At 42.5% G+C, this 21,402-nt stretch overlaps 2 protein-coding genes across 2 annotated transcripts in view; one reads left to right on the top strand and one right to left on the bottom strand.

The window, feature by feature from the left end:
* lgr6 (leucine-rich repeat containing G protein-coupled receptor 6) overlaps positions 1–12,424 on the top strand; it is a gene marked incomplete at its 5' end in the record, with an annotated part of 44,709 nt that extends 32,285 nt beyond the window's left edge. Inside the window, 4 exons of the mRNA XM_079493692.1 lie at positions 1,430–1,555; positions 5,837–5,991; positions 9,826–9,906; positions 11,118–12,424. Of these exons, the coding sequence (XP_079349818.1) occupies positions 1,430–1,555; positions 5,837–5,991; positions 9,826–9,906; positions 11,118–12,400 (1,645 nt within the window). The 3' untranslated portion in view covers positions 12,401–12,424. The remainder of the gene's footprint in view (positions 1–1,429; positions 1,556–5,836; positions 5,992–9,825; positions 9,907–11,117) is intronic.
* Positions 12,425–14,327: 1,903 nt separating this feature from the next.
* On the bottom strand, positions 14,328–21,236 carry ube2t (ubiquitin-conjugating enzyme E2T (putative)). The gene is made up of 7 exons (XM_079493759.1): positions 21,097–21,236; positions 19,448–19,557; positions 18,802–18,871; positions 18,333–18,438; positions 17,702–17,800; positions 16,049–16,132; positions 14,328–15,357 (listed from the first exon to the last, which is right to left on the bottom strand). Exons 2-7 carry the CDS (start codon positions 19,554–19,556, stop codon positions 15,217–15,219), a joined length of 609 nt encoding a protein of 202 aa, XP_079349885.1. The 5' UTR covers position 19,557; positions 21,097–21,236; the 3' UTR covers positions 14,328–15,216.
* Positions 21,237–21,402: the final 166 nt, after the last annotated feature.

Raw genomic sequence — 21,402 nt, 5'->3', positions numbered from 1 at the left:
GGAGTTTCTGATGTCGTTCACCCGGCAGCCATCATACTTCGGGGCTACAGTACAGTATGTTCAATGGCAGCTCAAACAGAAACAGTCATAACTCGCTCAAATCTTGACGGATTTACAAACGGGTTGGTTTATTACAAACGTTGTCAACGTTGTCATCTGCTTAATTTTCTTTTTTTATACGAACGTCGTATAAAAGCATATAAGTATGCGGACGTCTCTGACGTTTATAACATACCAAACCGTTTGAAAATCGGTTGAAAATTGAGCAAGTTATGGTCATTTAAGAGTACATGCCCCATAGACACAATGTTATGTGGCCCGAGGTAAGATGGCTGCCACGTAACGACGTCGCTCTCCATTGGCCAGCAGCGCGGGTGAGCTATCTAGAGTTTATATATATCTATGGTTTTAACTATAAGCATTATGTTATACTTTAGTTATTGAAAAATAGCAGATCTACAAGCTCGTAGTAGCTTGTAGGTCTGCTATTTTTGAAAAATCGTAAAAATGCGGCACAAATCTTTGAATATATATTCTTTCAGAGCCAACGATTTTTTTTATTTCGATGTTGTTGCGTGATGTACAGTATAGGGCCTTATACTTCATGCACGTCGCATCGCACACCGAAAATAGCACATCTAAAAATTGCTATTTCCGGTGCACGTCATTGGCACGCAGCCGAGTACGAATCACCCCGTAAATGTCCAGTCCCAACAAATACTAGGAAGAGAGAACCTCCTGTCCACTCCTTCCAAATGTGATGGAACCGATTCCGGTTCCACGAAGTTTGATCTTGGTTCTTACAGTTCTTCCCCGTTCCCCGGGTCACAACAACCCTAATCATCATGAGTGTGTACACACATCTCTTTTCCTCAAGGGGGTACATTGGGAGTCCTGTATCTTTAATCAAAGTTAAGCTTTATGTCCTTGCCCTGTTCTTACACAAACACTCCGTGTACCTGAATGTGTGTACGTGCCACGCGCTGTTGTCCTTGGCCGACACTACAGAAGAGCACGATGATATGTCATTTTGCCATTTGAAAAGCTCGTCTGTGTGGCCGTGCAGAACTCGTCTCAGGCCCTGCCAATACAAACGGCATCAGTGTGTGAAGACTGGATAAACTATGCTTAGCTAAACAAGCAGATACACTAAATCTAAAGGAAACGCTGCTATCTGGAGGGGGGATCTCATAAAACTCGCCTTTCTTTGGACGCTTTCTAAAACATCTAAAAGAAGAAAAAACAACCTGCGTCTTATTGTTACAGCAGATGACCCCTCGGCGATATCCGCAATCAAAATACTGTTGGAAGAATGGCTCTTTTCAAAAGGCTATTGTAAACGTCGACTTGCCCTGACCTGCCTCCTCCTCCTCCTCCTCCTCCTCTCTCTCTCTGTCTCTCTCTCAATGTCTCTCGTCCTCTCATACAGGGATCTGACAGAGAATCGTCTCAGCTCCGTTCCAGTCGGAGGTTTGGGAAGTCTCACCCACCTCAAGCTGAGGGGCAACATGGAGCTGTATGAGCCCCTCAGCCCTGAGCACTTCCCCCGGATGAGGTAACCACACACACACACACACACACACACACACACACACACACACACACACACACACACACACACACACACACACACACACACACACACACACACACACACACACACACACACACACACACACACACACACACACACACACACACACACACACATCTGTTCTTTCACAATATACGACCTTTCTCTCACACACACACAAAAGGCTCATGTCATACGAGTATGTCACAAACAGCAAGATTAATAATCTTCTATTTCTGGAAAATGAGGCAACTAGTCGTTGGCAGCGGAGACGAAACGTCAGTCAAAAGACAAGACACCGCAGTAGTATACGATGATTTCAACCGTAACAACACGCAGGTACATCTGTACAAACTCACAAAGCACAGGTGTGTTGCCTGACAGGTTGTACTTTCAGCTCGCCCCCCTCCCCCCATTGGCCGCTCGGGGCCTGTATACTAACACGCTGGCAGGCACATGAACATCGAAGCGCTCCGCTCCACCCAGCAGGGCGATCACTCCACCCTTTCCATCCATCTGTTGAATTATTGTTCCCTTCCTCCTTGCAATCCTCAACAAACTGTCCTCAAAACAACAAAGAGAGCCAGAGAGGCGTGTAAACCAGACTCGCTGAACTGTATACCTGCAAGCCATCCCTGAACTCCGGGCAACCAACAAAGCTTTGGTTTATGGTGCAAGCTCGTTCTCGTCACAGCGATTAGCATCCCCCTAGGGCCCCAGGTAGTATAGGGTGAAGCAAGAGTCAGTCGAGTCGAAAAAAGAGTGGTTGGGTTTCAAATCGGAGATGGCAGGCTATCCCGCAGCGATGACAACGTGACCTAGACGCGCACACAAGTCTTGAAATGGAACCCTGGGTAAATCACCACTTCACACCTCCAACCTGCACACATCCGGACCGTCCCTGTATATTATCCCATTCTGACCTGAGATCAGATTCTAAAAATGTCTTTTACATCCTGACAGTTTTCTGAAAAAGCTATGTTTCCATGTCAGTCGTTCTTCGATTTTTTTAAAATAGCAGATCTACAAGCTCGTAGCGCGCCACTCGGTGGCGCGCTATGAGCTTGTAGATCTGCTATTTTTCAATAGCTAAAGCATAACATAATGCTAACACCAAAAGGGGTTCCCGCCCAGAATGGGTTATGCACACAAACATACACACCGCAAAATGCCACTTTGGAAGCTCAGGAATAATAATACTGACCGAAGTTTTTAGCTCCTGTCACGACACGAGATGTTTCAGGGATGGATTTCAGGTGCAACAGAAATAGATACCGCCGCCCTGTGGCATTTCCGATGTTCCTGTAATAAGGGGCGACACGGATGTGCTGCTGAGTTTCATCCTATAACCCCAGGTTCATGGAGCTCAAAGTTCCCCGAAATGTCCTGAAGGGGTGGCAATCATTTCTGTTCTGGGTGCCATGTCTCGTTGCCAGGGGTGTTAATAACTAATTACACAAGTAGTAGTCTTGGGCGGTTAATATCAATATCGCGGGAATATTCAAGGTGGAACTTTGCCATGGGAATTAACGGGAATTCATGAGAAATAACTGGAAATAATGGGAATAAAATGTCAATATTTGGGTTATTCGTGCAGGCCCTCTTCTTCGTGAGCAGAAGGGTCTTTGAGGACAAAAATCGTTTGATTTGCCAAACCATTAAATCATCAAACAATATAATGCGGAATGTGAAATGAGTTAGCTATCAAGCAGGTTGAGCAATGGGAAAAGGTACTTTGAAAATGCAAAACCCAGCCCACTCTGGGCTGAAACTTAAGAGTTTAAATTGAACAGCTGTTTACAATAAAGAATTCATGGAAACAGATTAAAAGTCTTACACGATAACAGATAGCTAGGAGGAACTAGAAGACGTAAACATGCCATCTGCTTGTTTAATAAAATATCATAATTATAACATCATTCTTGTGTTCTCACTCCAGCAGTATAATCAAAACTAACCGGAAAGAATGTAATTCTTTGATATGGATCAGAATTCCTATTTAGTGGGATGCAGGCAAATCATCTGTAGGCCTATGTGATGGAAGAGTGCTGCTGAAAGCTTACAATTCAATTAAATGGCCAAAGAAATGCCATAAAACAAGTGTTGCCTTTTATGTGTGTATTATACCACAAAAGGTTCACTATTAAAAAGGTAAAAAATGCTATATTCTATGCAAAGGAAATATTGGCACATCCACTTCGTTCAGATGCAGGTAGGTTTCGGTCCCTATGGACCTGGACTTTGTTTTCCTATCGATTACTCACCCCATGGAGACTTGAATCTTGAAAGACTCGAGTTTATGTCGCATTCCAAAGCCAATAACCTGATGACCGGCAGTGGTTCCCTATGGAGACACAAAGACCCACAATAAACATTACCGAGTATCCTTCAAAAGAGATCATTTTGCACGTGTACTTATTGAGCAGTTTCAAAAACAAGTTGTCCTACCGTACTTCTACTTGAGTAATATTTAAGTCAAGTAACGGTACTTCTACTAAAATAATATTGAAGTCAAGTAACGGTATACTTGAGTAGTACCATATGGTCTCTGTCGCGTGGAAACCTCATATTATGTCGAAATATTTTCAGGATTCAAAATTTAAAAAACAGATGTGGATTCAGTGGCGCCGTCGAGACGTCAAAAGTGAGGGGACAATATTTGAGATGGAGAGTCGAGACTATAGAGATCAACTGCAGTTACTGCACGTACTGTAGGCTTGGCTATATACAGGTGTTTATTTAACGTTATTTTAATACATGGAAACATATAACTTTGTTTATAAATACATGTGTAGAATCTATATATTATGTTCTTTCAGGATTGCCATATCATTTTGAAAACAAATCAGGTTTCAATGAAATATCTAACATATTGGGTTGTAAATTATGAAAGGTGTTGCGGTAATGAGACAAATCAATCAAATTCTGATAAAAATGATAATTTACAAATGTATATTATTTCACAGTTTAAGTAACATGTGCATTACTGTTAATAATCCATAATTTTTTTTTTCAAAATGATTATCTTTCCTAATGCTCTTGCCGTTTTCAGACTGTTGCGGTAATGATATTTTCTATGGACACGTTTTGGAAAATATGCTAAAAAAGGTGTTAAATTGTCATTAAATATTTTTAAATTAATATTCCCAAATACTTAAGACCTTGTTAATAATGCTTAAAAAAGAAATTCCTTAATAAAAGTGTTTTGAAAATTTGCACGATGAAATCTTGAAAACCAATGTTTCGTGAGAATGACCCATATACAGTAGCCAGAATAGTCATTGCGGCGAGAGGCAAGCATGCAGCGGCAGCCAATACACGACGACGATTGCGCAACCAAATAGGAACGGTGAGAGACCGCCAACCCCAGGTCGGGCTAAATAAATAAATAGACCAGTAGTGTAGGGATATTCAGACCCAAATGGACCCCTCTCTGGCGCCTATGCTGTGGTTACTTTTGATGGTTTCGTGTGACGTTGTAGTATGATTATGAAGGGTGTTCATTTACGGGGGGAAAAAACACGAAAGTTTAACCCATTTAGAAAAAAACACGAAAGTTTAACCCATTTAGAAAAAAACACGAAAGTTTAACCCATTTAGACCTGAGGTCGATCTAAAAAAATGTCTTCTAAATCCCAAAATGTCTATTTCATGTCAAGGACCCCAGAAATGATATGAAATTAACCACCAACCCCCATCTGAAAATATCTTGTTCCAGGGACCCCCCAGATGCAAAGATTTGAGTTAAAAACATTTGCTCTGAAATCATATACAGTATATTCAAAGATTTGTGCTACATTTTCACGATTTTTCAAAAATAACAGATCTACAAGCTCGTATGAGCTTGTAGATCTGCTATTTTTCAATAGCTAAAGTATAACATAATGCTTAACCCATTTTGGGCGGGAACCCCTTTTGGTGTAAGCATTATGTTATGCTTTAGCTATTGAAAAATAGCAGATCTACAAGCTCCTAGCGCGCCACCGAGTGGCGCGCTACGAGCTTGTAGGTCTGCTATTTTTGAAAAATCAAAGAACGACTGACATAGAAACATAGCTTTTTCAGAAAACTGTCAAGACATTTATAGAATCGTTCCCAGGTCAAAATGGGTTAAAACACCAAAAGGGGTTCCCGCCCCGGATGGGTTAAAATAATGGAGACGAGAGGTGTCTTCCCGACAGCAACGATAACATTCCAGTATTCTTTTCAGCCCATCTCACCGCAGTGCATGTTCTGTTCTGTGCCCCCCCCCCTCCCATGCAGGGTGGTGGAGATGCCCTATGCCTACCAATGCTGCGTGTACGGCTCCTGTGACAGCTACAAGTCTGCCAACCAGTGGGAGGCCGAGCATGGAAACGCAGATGAAGACTTGCATAAGAGGACCGTAGCCATGTACCCTATCCACGCCGACACACACTGTAAGAAAAGAAAAATACACCAAGACTTACATAAGAGGACAGGAGTATAGCCATGCACCTATCTCATAGTTATAACATATCTCGAGAGCCGATGAGGAGCGACAGCCCCGCCCCCCCGCTATTAACCCCTTTTGGCGTTAGCATTATGTTATGCTTTAGCTATTGAAAAATAGCAGATCTACAAGCTCGTAGCGCGCCACCGAGTGGCGCGCTACGAGCTTGTAGGTCTGCTATTTTTGAAAAATCGAAGAACGACTGACATCGAAACATAGCTTATTCAGAAAACTGTCAGGATGTAGAAGACATTTTTAGAATCTGATCTCAGGTCAAAATGGGTTAAATGGAAGTTGCTCCGGGTATTACCCCTCGATCGTCGATATGATTGGTTGGCTCCCATGATAGTACCCCTCGCGCTGTCACGTCCTATACTGTACATGATACATCACGATTCATTCATGAATTTAACCTCTGGCCCAGCCCGCCTATACAGTAGCAGTTTTGACCACTACCGTGGCTGGCTTCAACATTGCCCTGCCGTTCTGTGGGCTTGACCTATCCACGCAGACACACGTCGTTAAGAACTGTAGCCATGTAACCTACGTATCCACGCAGACACATTGTTAACCCATTTTGACCTGAGATCAGATTCTAAAAATGTCTTGTACATCCTGACAGTTTTCTGAAAAAGCTATGTTTCTATGTCAGTCGTTCTTCGATTTTTCAAAAATAGCAGACCTACAAGCTCGTAGCGCGCCACTCGGTGGCGCGCTATGAGCTTGTAGATCTGCTATTTTTCAATAGCTAAAGCATAACATCATGCTAACACCTTAAGGGGTTCCCGCACAAAATGGGTTAAGAACTGTAGCCATGTAACCTATCCACGCAGACACACGTTGTATGAAAATTGAAAATACATCAAATGTGCACAGTGTGTGCTAGAGTTGTTTCCAACATCGTAAAAGCTGCCGATACCATGTGATTTATCACATGAGTTTTCATTTACAGTAATGTTTTGAATTGATGTTGCTCTACTGTTTTATATTACGGCTGTACAATTTATGTTATTATTTTACTAACATGGAGCTGCATTATTGTTAATGGGTTTTCTTTATTTATTTCTACTTCAGTGGTTCTCAAACCTTTTAATTTCAAGAACCTCCATAACTCATGGAGGAATGGAACCAAAGGGTCCATTTGGTTCCATTTGTACACTCTCAAGAGTTACAGACCCAGATAGTAACCCAGATAGTCCCTGGACCTCACTTTGAGAACCACGATCATAGATTGTTATGTATTCTTTTTATTCTTTTTTTATGTTTGTTTGTGGCTTTCGCCTTTATTTTATATTTTTTTTATGGAGGGACAGACAGTAGGCTGACAGGAAATGGGGAGAGAGATGGGGGGGAAGACATGCAGTAAAGGCCGTCGGGATCGGGAGTCGAACCCGCGGCACACTGCCAGACTGGATTACCAGCCAAGGTGCCTGGACCACTGAGCCATGGCCCAGGCCGATTTTTATGTATTCTTTATTACACACTTGTATCGGATCGGTACTTGGTATCAACTGATACGCAAGTTATTATCGGAATCGGTATCGGGAAGGGGAAAAAAAGGTATCGGTGCATCTCTAGTATATGCACATCATATCATTGTTACACAGGTGTACACACTGTATACATGATGATAGACCAAAATGGTTAAGGGAGAAACAAACGGCCCCGATGTCTGCACTCGCTGCCAACGTCTCTGGGTCTATCAGGCTTTATTGTTGACATGAGGCTCCCTGGAACAAGTCAGAGCCTCCGTGAAACCACAATTACCTGGCAGCGGCCAAACACACTCGCACACACACACACACACACACACACACACACACACACACACACATGAATGTTTACCCCGCCACAAATTCCTACTGTAGGCATAATAAGTATAAACATTGTTAAACCAAAATTAAGCCGAAATTACTACTATTAAATCCACACAATTAGAGTGTAGAAAGAAACAAAGGCTGGGCTCACAAAGGAAAGATAACAATAACAAAAGGATGAACAGACCATGACATAACACTGATTAGAATTTATACACCTTAAATTGTTATCAAAACAGTCCTGATGAGAGTTATGAGTGCAGCAATTATGTTCCTCGGATATATTTTTTCATCGCCGCAAAAGGAATGTTTGATTCACGACCACTATGACAACCTGGCAACCTCCTCCACCCCCTTCTGCCACACACTGTCACATGAACACTAGACAACTATGCCAACCTGGCAACCTCCTCCACCCCATTCTGCCACACACTGTCACATGAACTCTAGATCACTGGTTCCCAAACTTTGTCATGTCAAGGACCCCCAAATTGACAGTTATTAGCCAGCGACACACCCCATTTGAAAAAGATATGCCTGCAGGGACCCCCATAAGAGAAGAATCGTATGGCTCTAGCAGTGATTCTCAACCATTTTAATGTCAAGGACCCCTAGTTTGACATGCATTAGGCTACAGACCCCCATTGAATGGCATTTCTGTCTCTGGGACCCCAATTTATATTGTAAAATCAATGTTGATTTAACATGTTGATTTAGAGTGTGCAAATGTTGTACACTCTCTGAGTTACAGACCCATAAGGGTCCATTTGGTTCCTATCTATCATCTAGCTACTGTAGGGACCTCCTGAAACTCCCTCAAGGACCCCACTATGGGAACCACTGCACTAGATAGACACACACACGTAATAAACAGTACTACACTAGACTACAGAGGAAGCACACATAGCTCTGTGGTCTCGTGGTGAAGAGTGTCCAACCTGAGACTGGGAGGTCAGGGTAGGCCCGTCACAGTGATTACATAATCATCTAATCGCAATCATTTGAGATAATTGCAATTATTTGACATAATCGTTTCCATGTTGAAAAATGTTCATCCATTTTCCAAAAATAGCAGAAATAGCATAGTATAAAATGATGTCAGTAAAGTGAAGTCTTTGTATATTTAAGTTATGTGTCATACTGCCCTGTGCAATATTTGATTACGAATCCTAAAAGGCAAACAGAAATTAAGTTATTATTCATATGTTAAACACCAAAACCACAATGACAATTAATCGTCAACTTAAATTTTGTAATCGTGACGGCCCTAGTTCGGGGGTCAATTCCGCGGGGCGCGTCATACCAAAGATCCCTCCCTGCTCGGCAGGTTGGATTGGGGGTAAGTCCCTGCGACATATTCTTAGTTACCGGTAAGTAGCATCATGTTCAGGGGGGTGTACATCAAGGCTTGGGGCCTCACGCTATGAGAAACAAGAGAGAGGCTCCTGCCACTATGGGCCACGTGGCTCAGGAACCGTTCCCAAGGCTGCTACTACTACATGCATTGCACACACACTCAGAAACATACTGTACAGGATAAACGGACCGTGTCACACACTGAACATTAAAGGTATATTCAGTGATTTGACTTAATTCAAATATCACTTATTTTTTCTTTTTTTCTGGATAATCCTCCCTACTATAGAGTGTGCTGACCAAATAAGGAGTTCCTCCCTGTCCCCAGTGAGCCCCTGGGGTCAAAAAACCCTAGTTTCAGTTTTGGTGGCGGGTGGCAAAACCTTCATCCAATCAGGATGAGAGGGGCCTTCCTCCAATCATGATTGAGTGGGGCGGGCCTTGGTGCACGTGCTGTTGGTCTGTTGTACTTCCCCCACTGTAGAGCGTGTATACGTGCACATCTTGTTACCGGGGTGGACCGGGGTTTTTTCCAAATCACCCAAATCACTGAATGCTCCTTTAAGGGCATTTCTTCTCGTCTTTGACCATAACACTTTGTGTTGCAGATGACCCTGATCTGGAAGAGTTCCAGCTAGAAATAGAGGAATCCAAACTGCAGACCAGTGTTCAGTGTACGCCTATCCCAGGTAACCTATACCAAACCTAGAGGTAGTTTGTCACCTGCACGTAATTCATGTCCATTTCACTCTGAACACAGATAGACAAAGGGAGAACATGCCTTTGGCTTTAAGGCAACTCTATTAAGGCCTTTTTTAAAGGTGCAGTCAGTGTTTTTGTTTTTGTCAAAATAAGTGTTAAATAGGTATATAATTACATAGTAATCATTTATATAGTGTTTGTTCTGTATACCAGTTTTATCCAATCAGGAGACCTCATATAGGAAGATAGAGATTAACCAATTTTGAGCAGGAACCCCTTTTGGTGGTTACATACATTATGTTATAATTTAGCTATTGAAAAATAGCAGATCTACAAGCTCATAGCGCGCCACTCGGTCTGCTATTTTTGAAAAATCGTTAAAATGTGCCTCAAATCTTTCAGAAAATTGTCATGATTTAGAAAACTTTTTTTTTTAATTTCGACGTCAGGCCTGAAGGGGTTAAACGAGTGAAATTGGTTGTGATGACACAAAAACATGTTGCATTGATATTTTTGTCCAGTCGTTTTAAATGTTGCTTCATGGACCCCAAATGGAAACAAGCCTTTTTGCATTATCCATTTGGCGTGTTTTAAATAGTTGTACCGCCTCCGTACATTTACAAAATGGTCAATGAAGTATTCATCAATCACTCAAATTAATTAGCAGACAAAATTGGAACTGGAAAACACTATAAAATTGAAGCTGATTAATGGTTACTCTCTCCTGATTGGATGAAACTGGCAATCCACAAAAGCTTCACTTTTTCCAAAGAGAACTTTTGTTTTAACAAAGAAAAGGTTACTAAGTACAATTACTCAAGTACTACTTAAGTACATTTTTTAGGTACTTTTACTTTAGAGCATTTCCAATTTTCAATACTTCTACTCCACTACGTCTCAAAGGCAAATATTGTACTTTTACTCTACTACATTTATTTGAAAACTTTAATTACTTTGTAGATTTAGAAGACATACATTAATCACTCCAGCCATACATTTCAAAATAGCCTACAATCTACAATATATACAAGGTTGCGATGAGACACATTGTGAGCTTGTAGATCTGCTATTTTCAAACAATATATTCTGCACAATGAGCACTTTTACTTTTAGTACATTTTGATGCCAATGCTTTGGTACATTAATATATTGCTGACGGTTTGCATCATTCTTTGTGGTGGTGTTGCTGCTGCTGCAGGTCCATTCCGTCCCTGTGAGTCTCTGCTGGGCAGCTGGCTGGTGCGAGTGGGCCTATGGTCCATCTCCCTGGTGGCGCTGCTGGGGAACTCCCTGCTGCTGCTCTCCCTCTTCGGCTCGGCCGGCTACCTCTCCCCTCTGCGCTTCACCGTGGCCTGCATGGGCGCCTCCAACCTGCTGACGGGCGTGTGCACATGCACGCTGGCCCTGGTGGACGTGCTCACGCTGGGGGAGTTCGGGCGGCACGGCGCCCGCTGGGAGGGCGGTCCCGGCTGCCAGGCCACCGGCTGGGTGTGGGTGTTCGCGTCCGAGGCCAGCGTGCTGCTGCTGACGCTGGCGGCCGTGCAGTGCGGCGTGAGCGTGACGTGCGCCCGCGCCTACGGCAAGTCGCCGTCGCTCGGCAGCGTGCGCACGTGCGCCCTCTTCTGCCTGGCACTGTCGCTCACCCTGGCCTCCCTGCCCTTGGCAGGCGTCGGGGAGTACGGCTCCTCTCCGTTCTGCCTGCCCTCCCCACTGCCACCGGGCTCCTCGCAGCCCCCCTCCTCCCTTGGCTTCCCCCTGGCTCTCATCATGATGAATACCCTGTGCCTGCTGATAGTCACCGGCTCCTACATCCGCCTATACTGGGAGCTGCTGAGAGGAGAGTGCGAAGGCCTGTGGGACTGTGCCATGATCAAGCACGTCGCCTGGCTCATCTTCACCAACGGCCTCCTCTACGTGCCCGTGGCCTTCCTCTCGCTCTGCTCCCTGCTGGGCCTCCTCTCCCTCGGCGAGGAGGTGCTCAAGTCCGTCCTCTTGCTCCTGCAGCCGCTGCCGTCCTGCCTCAACCCCCTCCTCTTCCTGCTGTTCACGCGGGACCACTCCCAGCTGCTCTTCTTCTGGCCCCGGCCCAAGGCGCACCGACAGCCGCTGCGCCGGGACCGCACGCTCGACTCGCTGGTCTCCGTGGAGACGGAGAAGAGCTCGTGCTCCGAGACGACACAGGTGTCCCTCGCCGACGCGGACATCGCCCTGTACGGCAGTGGTGGAGGAGGAGGTTCCTCCCTGCTCCAGCAGCCCCAGCGGGACGGCATCAGGTTCTCCCACTGCTCCGCCACCTCCTCTTCCTCCTCCTCGGTCCCGCTCATCGCCTGTCAGACGACGGCCTCTCCCTGCGGCCGGGGGCGAGAGCGGCTAACGGAGAGAGGGAGCCTGAGAGATGAAGATTGTCTGAATGGTTTTGAACAGGATCTAAACAGCAACACATGTCCACTCTATCACCCCACCATCACTCCTCATCCCTGAGGCCTCATGTCTCTTCCGGGCTGAATGGATAAGATGGGACAATATGGACTTTCCTGGACCGGCGTACAGTACAATACACACATAGAATACACACACAGTACACATGGCAGCAGAGACCACGCCTGAGTTATTGGTCCCCCCCGACCTCTATCAGAATGGGTCTACACACAAGAGACTGTAGTTAAACTACTGTATAGAGGTCTATGAGAATACCACCATTGCCAAGTGCCCCCTGGACACGTAGACTGCAAAACCAAAATGCCCGCGTCGCAATAAAGACTTAAAAAAATTTAAAACTTCACGAGAAGCAATAAAGACTTTAAAAAAAATGAAAACTTCACGAGAGCACAGCGTCACAGATCAAAGCATGGACGATTTCAGAGACGTTCTTCGGGGAGGATCGAAGAAGATACAGGTCAAACGGAAAGCACGAATAAAGGCCGTTGAGGATAATGGGACATTTTAAGCACGAGACAAATCAGTGGTCTAGCAAGGGGAATTTAAGTAGAAGCAGTAGAATATTGAAAGTGTAAATGTTTATGTTGTCGTTATAAAAAAAGAGATATGCAGCTTAGAAAAGGTTATAGATTATTTGGTTACATGTTTATAAAGTGGAGTTATTATATTGTTTGTTGTTGTTTTTTTAAATACCAGGTCTATCTTATTGCTACGGTTCAGTTATATATATATATAATATAAGGATGCATCTGCAGAGGTCTTTTTCTGTACCAGAGTAAGCTAACATTTCTCCGTCACAGAAGTCTTATAATTGCCTGTGGTATAACAACGGGAAACAGATCGCACATAACGGTTTACATGGTTTTGACACAAATTATATGCAACTCTCCCCCCCCCCAGCCTGAGGCGGACAGTCACAGACTCAATGGGATGTAGCTCGGGGTCTTTCTAAAAGGGCGACGCATACTCCAGTTTTTTAGGTCAGGGGTTCTCAACCCGTGGGTCGCGACCCCTCGGGGGGTCGCCAAATTATTTTAGGGGGTCCCCAAATTATTTTCAAAAAAAAAAAAAAAAACGATTTTTCAAAAATAGCAGACCTACAAGCTCATAGCGCGCCACTCGGTGGCGCGCTATGAGCTTGTAGATCTGCTATTTTTCAATAGCTAAATTATAACAATGCTTAAAACACCAAAAGGGGTTCCCGCCCAAAATGGTTTAAGGTTATTGTAGCAGTCAATTTATATTGGGGGTCGGGAGGGGGCGGGGCGGGGGTCCCGAGACGTTGCCAAAGCATTTTCGGGGGTCCCCGGCCAAAAACGTTGAGAACCCCTGTGATAAGCGACTCACAGCTCACCCCAGCACATTTCTCTGTTTTTACTAACCACCGCGGTGGTTGGGAAAACGACATGACGTCACTGAGCGGCGATGGTTGCGGTGGTTAGGTTATCACTAGGGATGTCCCGATCACGTTTTTTTGCTCCCGATCAGATTCCGATCTTTTGATTTTGAATATCTGCCGATACCCCTTTTTCCCGATCCAATATTTATATTTTTTTATAGAACACTTATGCCATATCAAAGTAGTACAATATCCAAAATCACAGACAATATCCAGTCTAATATCATGATATGGAGATAATATTGACACTAGGGATGTCCCGATGTTTTTTTGCTCCCGATCTGATTGAAAATGACGTCATCGGCCCCAATTTCCGATCACATGATCGGGACAACCCTAGTTATCACCTAAAAGCTGGAGTATGCGTCCCGCTTACAGATGACTGTTAAGAGTAGGCTAGCAATATTGTACATACAATGTAACTACCTCTGAACTAGCATGCTATCGATTCACTATAGCCCTGTGTGTTTGTCTCCGTTTTTATATGATATACAGCAAATATATAATTTTATATATGTAAGAAATAAATCCCTCTTAGTTTGTTAAAAAACAAACAAATTTGACTTGCTATTTTGGATGTACATACTTTATTATACAACTGTCAAACATTATGATTGAATAAAAGAAATAGCTTCACACGGTACGCATCAACTACTGTCATTGTAAACAACAATGTAAAAATGTTGGACTCGCTAATAATTTGAACACACATTACAACATACAACAGGTATAGCGTTACACATTAATAATATGTACATATTTGTGCATAAAAGAAACATAACACACAAACTTAACCCATTCAAACCGGGAAGACATCTGTGTAATTTTATAGATTTTAGCTAAAAAAAAAATCATTATTTTATACTTTGGCTATTCAAAAATAGCAGATATACTGTACAAGATCATAAAGATCTATAGCCCTGAATGACCATAACACGACTGGACACTCTCAGAGTTAAGAGCGTCCTTGCAAATAAATCATTTGAGGACAACCACTAGTAGTTTTTACTTTTGTGCAAATCTTTGAATATATATATATATATATATATATATATATATATATATATATATATATATAAAAATAAATAAATAATCGGCCTCAGGTCTTAACCCATTTTGGGCGGGAACCCCTTTTGGTGTTAGCATTATGTTATGCTTTAGCTATTGAAAAATAGCAGATCTACAAGCTCGTAGCGCGCCACCGAGTGGCGCGCCACGAGCTTGTAGGTCTGCTATTTTTGAAAAATCGAAGAACGACTGACATAGAAACATAGCTTTTTCAGAAAACTGTCAGGATGTAGAAGACATTTTTAGAATCTGATCTCAGGTCAGAATGGGTTAATGGGTTAAGTAGGCGTGAGACCTCTAAAATGCACAAAATCACAAACATATGGTAAAAGGTATAATAACTAAGGTACGGTCAAAGAGGCCGTGTTTTGACAAGGCCGGGACAGGTAGTTTACACACATGCTCTCTTTGATTCCTGTGGCCTCTCCACCGCTGCGTGCGCTCCACTCTGGGACTCTCTCTTGCGGGATGATGATGATGATGATGATGCATTTTGGTCTGGAGTGTTTTCCTTGTCACTCTGCATAACCCCCTGAGCACAGGCAAACATACACATAACACACACAGGGGTCATCGATATGTATGTCCGTATACACGGACAAAACAATGTGTCCTTGACCTCCAGGTTTTCTTCTGAATGTGTATGACACTTATTCACTACGACACACTATTACATATGTAGGAGTCCAAGTTAAGGACCCCCTTAACTCTGAGTGTGCAAATGGACCTGTATAGCGGTCCATTTGGTTCCATTTGAACACTCTGAGTTACAGACCTGTTATGGTCATTCTGGGATTGCTCTTTTATGTGCTTATGGTGATATCATTGTGCACTCATTTTGAATATCTGTGGCAAAAAAACGAAATTGTGGAAAAAACGTCCACCACAACGACTCCTGATAATACCCCTGATAATACACTATCGACTCCCGTTTCTCCACATGTCCAAAATGTTAAGAGTCATGTGTGGAATGTGAAAAGGATTCGAGGCTGCATGGGTAAAGTAACTCCAACACCCGAGACTGTGTCAGCTTGCTGCACAAAACAATTACAAGACAATCAGTGTTTGTATATACATGAAAATTAGAGTCACAGCACCACCTCGTGGGTAGTCAGTGTAACTACATCGTGATAGCATCAGTTGCTCTACCTGTACTTTGAGACCTTAGCAATGTGAGTTTAATGGTCACCTGCCATTGTGATTATGCCAATTTAATGACTCACCGTGTTCTTCTGAACAGCATGTTTCTCTGTCCACTTTCTGGCCTTCTCCAAGTATATCTGTTTGTTGTATTTGAACTCTGATGACTGCAATTAAAACATGTGACAATGTTAACTTTGCAGCATGACGTGTGTGCCGTGTATATTTGGCAGGATTGCACATACATTAAAAAAATATGTCGAATTCAAAATAGTGACAGCTAAATTTTTTTAAATATAGAAGAATATATGAATATAGTGCGAGGAGGGCTGTCCCTTATTACTACTTTGTTAGTTGATGTTTTTACGGCTATTAAAAATAAATAAAAATAAGCAGTTATTTTAACGCTTAATTAGAAAAACCTAGAAATGATGTAGGGAGGAATTAACCCATTTAAACCTGTTGCGAATCTATACGTTGTTGTTATACCTTCAATTTTGATTGATTGATTGAAATATTTATTAACAGTTTGCAGAATTACAGTACATTTCGAGCACAAACTCAATACAAAGGCTGTTAACTGTGAGTGGACGACCCAATTAAGCATTACACTTGTTTCCAACAGGGTCCACCATGTTCAATTCATCAAAACATTTAGAGACGTACAAATAGACACTTCTATATAGACAAAGAACAGAACAGGAATTCATCATAATGGAGGTAAAAAGGGAAAATAAACATATACATATAAAGATGATACAGCTCTGTCTCAGTAGTGGTTGCTATACATGTAGCAACATAGTATTTCTTTTTACAATTTTTGAATAAGAATTTGAAGGTTTCCAGAAACCTTAGGTTAGGTTTTAGAAGGCGTTTTTAGAATCGGCCTCAAGTCTAAATGGGTTAAAAAGGTTGGCTTAAGCACCACATTGTTGTAAAACTTGGTCATGAGAAGACTGTCATTGTTTAACAGAAGACACAGCCAAACAATGCACGGCGCTCATCGTACTTAAAAGATAATACATCTACAGTAGTAGTTAATTTGTTTCAGTCCTACAATACTCACCTCACCATTCCAGAAGTCTGTTCTGTTGCCTTCATGAACAGATGTTTCCTCTTTAAAAAGGATGAATCACGGACATTGTACTGTAGTAAAAGGTCAGGTTCAAGTTTGCAGTGGCTCCAGGCAACTAAAGACGCCATTTCCTATGACTATGAAATACTCCAAAACTTTTTTTTGCCTATGTTTTGCTCATGACCAGGTAGATAATCGACCTCTACCTGCATTGCGATGATGCTGGAGATACTGTAGATGCGCCAAAGTTGCTTAAGGACACCCCAAAGTATCAGATTGTTATTTTCTTTAGAGACAAGAGTATTTTTCTGATTTGTTAGTGTGTACAGTAGCCTGACAGGAAATGGGGGAAGTCGGAAGAGATGGGGATTGACACGCAGAAAAGGTGGTCGTCGGGATCGGGAGTCGAACCCGCGACACGCCATCAGGCTGGATTAGCAGCCTAGGCGCCCGGACGGCCACGCCAGCCGCCCGGGCCTTTAGTGCGTTTTTCTGGCATTACCCGACCTATGCCAAGCCTTTATGTCAAGTTGTGCATCATGGAAAAACTGGTGAAAGCCAAGGTATGCGATATTCAGAAGAAGAAGAAAAAATGTTTGCGATGCCCTTGCACGATGTGTGCGGTGTGTGTGGATGTGGAGTCAGTGTGTGTTAGACTCACTATGTCAGCCATGAGCGGATCATCCGGGTTGGGTTCGTTCATCAGCAGCTGTATGGAGCTAAGCACTGTGGAGATGTTGAGAGATGGTTTCCAGGCACCCTAAAACCAGAGAGAACCAGAGCTTTACTTTCAGAGGGAGAAACATGATGAGGTCTCACATATACATACATATTATATCAACTGGTGGTTTGTGTTAATCGACACATGCAGGGTTAACGCAGAAAGAAGCAACATGATGGATTGCACAGTATATACTACGCCACACTGGTTTCCAAACACTGGGCTTGGAAACCAGTTTGTGGGTCGCAGACACATTTGTATAAGTCACTATATATACATTTTGTTTTGATTTTTTTGATTTTTATCAAAAAGCATTCCCCAAAAAGCTAAATTTTTCTTTTTTTCTTTTTAGTAATTTCATAAAGGAATACGATCAATAAATTAGAACCAAAGGTTTTAGAAGTAGTCTAGCCGATATACAAGCTCAATTACATGACGAGAAGCGTCGCTTTGTGAGCTTGTAGATCTGATATTTTCACTAGTTTGGGCAAACGACTTCTGTAATTTCACTTTTGGATCTCAAGCTAAAAAGTGCGGGGACCACTGTTTAAGTACACGATTAGTTTTCAACCTTGGGTGGAAGTTTGAGTGCATCGTGACAGATGCGTCCGGCGTTGTCGATGTTAGGGTGGTAGATAGGGGTCAAGAATCTCATCTTGGGCGGTTCAAACGGATACCTAGGGAAGGAAAGGGAGGAGTAGGTCAGCTTCACAAAATATTAAACGCATGAACTTATACTTTGACAGTGAGTGAGGGGCAGACAGAGCACGCTGGTCAGTGTCAGTGCAACATGATGATTGATTATTGTCGCTTACAGCATGTTTTACAGTATATTCATAATGATACATAAAATGACACCCCAGGATTATAGTGTTCCGTCTTCTCTCCCAAGCTTGACAAATCTAACTCGAGGAAATCAACCACAAATAGAAGACATCTTACCAACAATTAAATAATACTTATGTCATCATATTTAGGACAATAAAACCTCATTTTCAATTTCACCAAGATCACAAAACAAACATGTTCATCACAATTACCTCTCTGGAACCTTGATCTCCAAGGAGAAGACTCCGCCCTCGTACGGGGTGTCTGTTCCGCCAACTATCTCTGCAAACCAAGGGATGGAACACTTTAGAAATACATAGAAATATGCTATTTAAGTTTAGTCTTTGCAAATGCCTGTAAGGTCAACGAGTCTGCTGTTCTGATTGCAATGGGAAGTTCATTCCATAGGAAAATTACCAGAATTCCTTGCACAGAATACCTTTCCTTAAGTAGCAGTGGCACCGTTGTTCTAAATAGCAAGCTGCACTGCCCATGGAAGTTTCATGTATTTCAGTGGTGGAATGTATATTTTATTTGAGTATTGTACATATTTTGATTTGTACTTGGGTTTTGGGGGGTAATTTTGACTTTTACTTCACTACACTTGAAAGACAAATTGTACTTTTGACTCCATTACATTTCTACCTTTTACCAATGCTTTGAAAGCAGCAGGGTTTTTTCTCCTAAATTTGGCCACATAATTCTCAGAGATCTGTCTCACCGCAGTATAGTAGAATTATCCCAACATATGGTTTACATTGACTGCAGAAGTGCTCTTCTTTGCACCATTTAACACTGATTGGATGATTGTTACCTCAAAATGTCTTCATGTTATTTTGACCTGAGACGACAACTTACGAGCTCGGAGGTCATCCATCTGGCCCTCCGTCTGCCAGCAGGTGATCCCCGGTGGAGGCTCTGTGCTCAGCATCTGCAGCTCACGTTTCAGCCGGGACGTCCTCTGCATCCTGAAGATAGGACGACAGTTACATGACATGAGCAAAATGGAAAAGAAGACACACACACACACACGGGAGAGGTAGTCTGGAGGGATCTGTATTAGGCCTATTCATACTACAGTTTTAGGTGATAAGGTGACTACCGAGCGGCTGTGGCTCAGGAGGTAGAGCAGGTCATCCAATGATCCATGGGTCGGCGGTTCGAATCCCGGCTCCTCCTCTCCACATGTCGAAGTGTCCTTGGGCAAGACACTGAACCCTACATTGCCTCCAATGAGTCGGTCAGTGTGAGCTCGCCACCATTGGTGTGAATGTGGGAAGTGAGGACGCTGGCGTCGACTGTTCGCCGCTTCACCTCCCAATGTATGAATGAATGAACCATTGTAAGCGCTTTGAGTAGGCACGTAGTGCATAGAAAAGCGCCATAAAAATGCAATTCATTATTATTACCGAAGTCCAAACCGAAGTCCAAAACGGTGGTTAGTAAAAACTGAGAAATGTGTTGGGGTGAGCGGTGAGTCACCGCAGTGTGACATCATGTTGTAGTTTTGAATAGTCCATAACAGAGTATGAATATGAATAGGCCATAACACTGCCTGGTAATGTGAACAGTGAGCCACTGAACACTAGCACCATTTATGATATATACTGTATATGCATTTTATATTAGATTTATTTCACAAATGAGGGGCAAATACATATATTTTTTGAGGGGCGCCTATGTCCAGCTTTTAGTGTGCGCAAACACAAACTTTGTCCTACACAAACATTAAATGCCATTGACAATGAATGGACAATGTTGAGTGTTTGTGTAAACACAAACATTGCATAACACAAACATTGATATGTTGTAATGTATATTGCTGGTAGAACAAACATTAAGTCGCACTTAATACACTACATGGACCTCTTCAATTAGGTTTGTGGCTGTTGTCTGATGATAAGAGAATTGGTTCATTCACTACGAGGCTTTCAACTTTCAACAAAAAGTTGATGATGTACCATTTATGTTGAAATCATATTTACTTTTTAATATTTCTGACCATTTTCCAATGGTTCCAATGGCATTTATCTGCTTATTCATTTTCTTTTCTTTACATGTAGGGAAAGAAATGCCAATTTAAAATGGATGTGCCCACAATACAAGGTTTAGGAGCCCACTGTCTGCACTGCACTTATATGCCTACTGCCTTTATATTTCTCTTTTTGCATGGGACTGGGAGAGAGAAATGACATATCAAACTTCCTGGGGGGAGTCTGTAAAAAAAAAAATAATAATACAAAAAAAAAGAGACTAAATCATTAATGTCACTGTCAGTATTACTATGTCAGTCACTGACTGTGAATACGAAAGGGTTCATTGCAACACTTATACTGTATTCACACAGCTGAAGTAATGATTATTCAAGTTATTTCGTAAGCTACAGCTAACGTTAGCTAATGTTTACAGCTGTGCAGCGGCTTGCCTTGCGACGCGAACAAAGTGTGTAGCCTACTTCTTGAGCTTTGACGCATCATTGTCCAGAGACTAATATGTTGACTAATTACCTGAATAATCAATATGGCACTTGAATTAATGTTGAATAACTTCACACGGCGGCTTTATCTCGTAGACTCGACGAGGAGGAGAGGAGCAACAAATGTACAGTTTTGAGTTTCCCTCGAGCGCCTTGGTTTTAGAAAAATGCCTTATGGGTAGTGTAGTTGTTTCGTTCTTTCCGTTTGTGAATAGGTAGGACGGTGGTGCATTAGCGCCACCAACTGGACTGGGATTATCGAAAAATAAAATAAAGACAACTTCTAAATTCTGTTTATTTTATAAAGTTAACATGTGATAGTATATTTTGCCTGCTG

Source organism: Electrona antarctica, assembly GCF_951216825.1.
Source record: "Electrona antarctica genome assembly, chromosome: 2".
Classification (NCBI taxonomy): domain Eukaryota; kingdom Metazoa; phylum Chordata; class Actinopteri; order Myctophiformes; family Myctophidae; genus Electrona; species Electrona antarctica.
This window is presented reverse-complemented; position numbering and strand designations above follow the sequence as displayed.

What these genes read in the sequence shown, in the direction of transcription:
- ube2t (XM_079493759.1), bottom strand. Translation starts at nt 19,556, where the DNA reads ATGCAGAGGACGTCCCGGCTGAAACGTGAGCTGCAGATGCTGAGCACA. An exon ending in GAGATCAAGGTTCCAGAGAG is followed by an intron (nt 18,439 to 18,801) that starts GTAATTGTGATG and finishes TTCCTTCCCTAG; the next exon opens with GTATCCGTTTGAACCGCCCA. An exon ending in CACTCAAACTTCCACCCAAG is followed by an intron (nt 17,801 to 18,332) that starts GTTGAAAACTAA and finishes CTCTGGTTTTAG; the next exon opens with GGTGCCTGGAAACCATCTCT.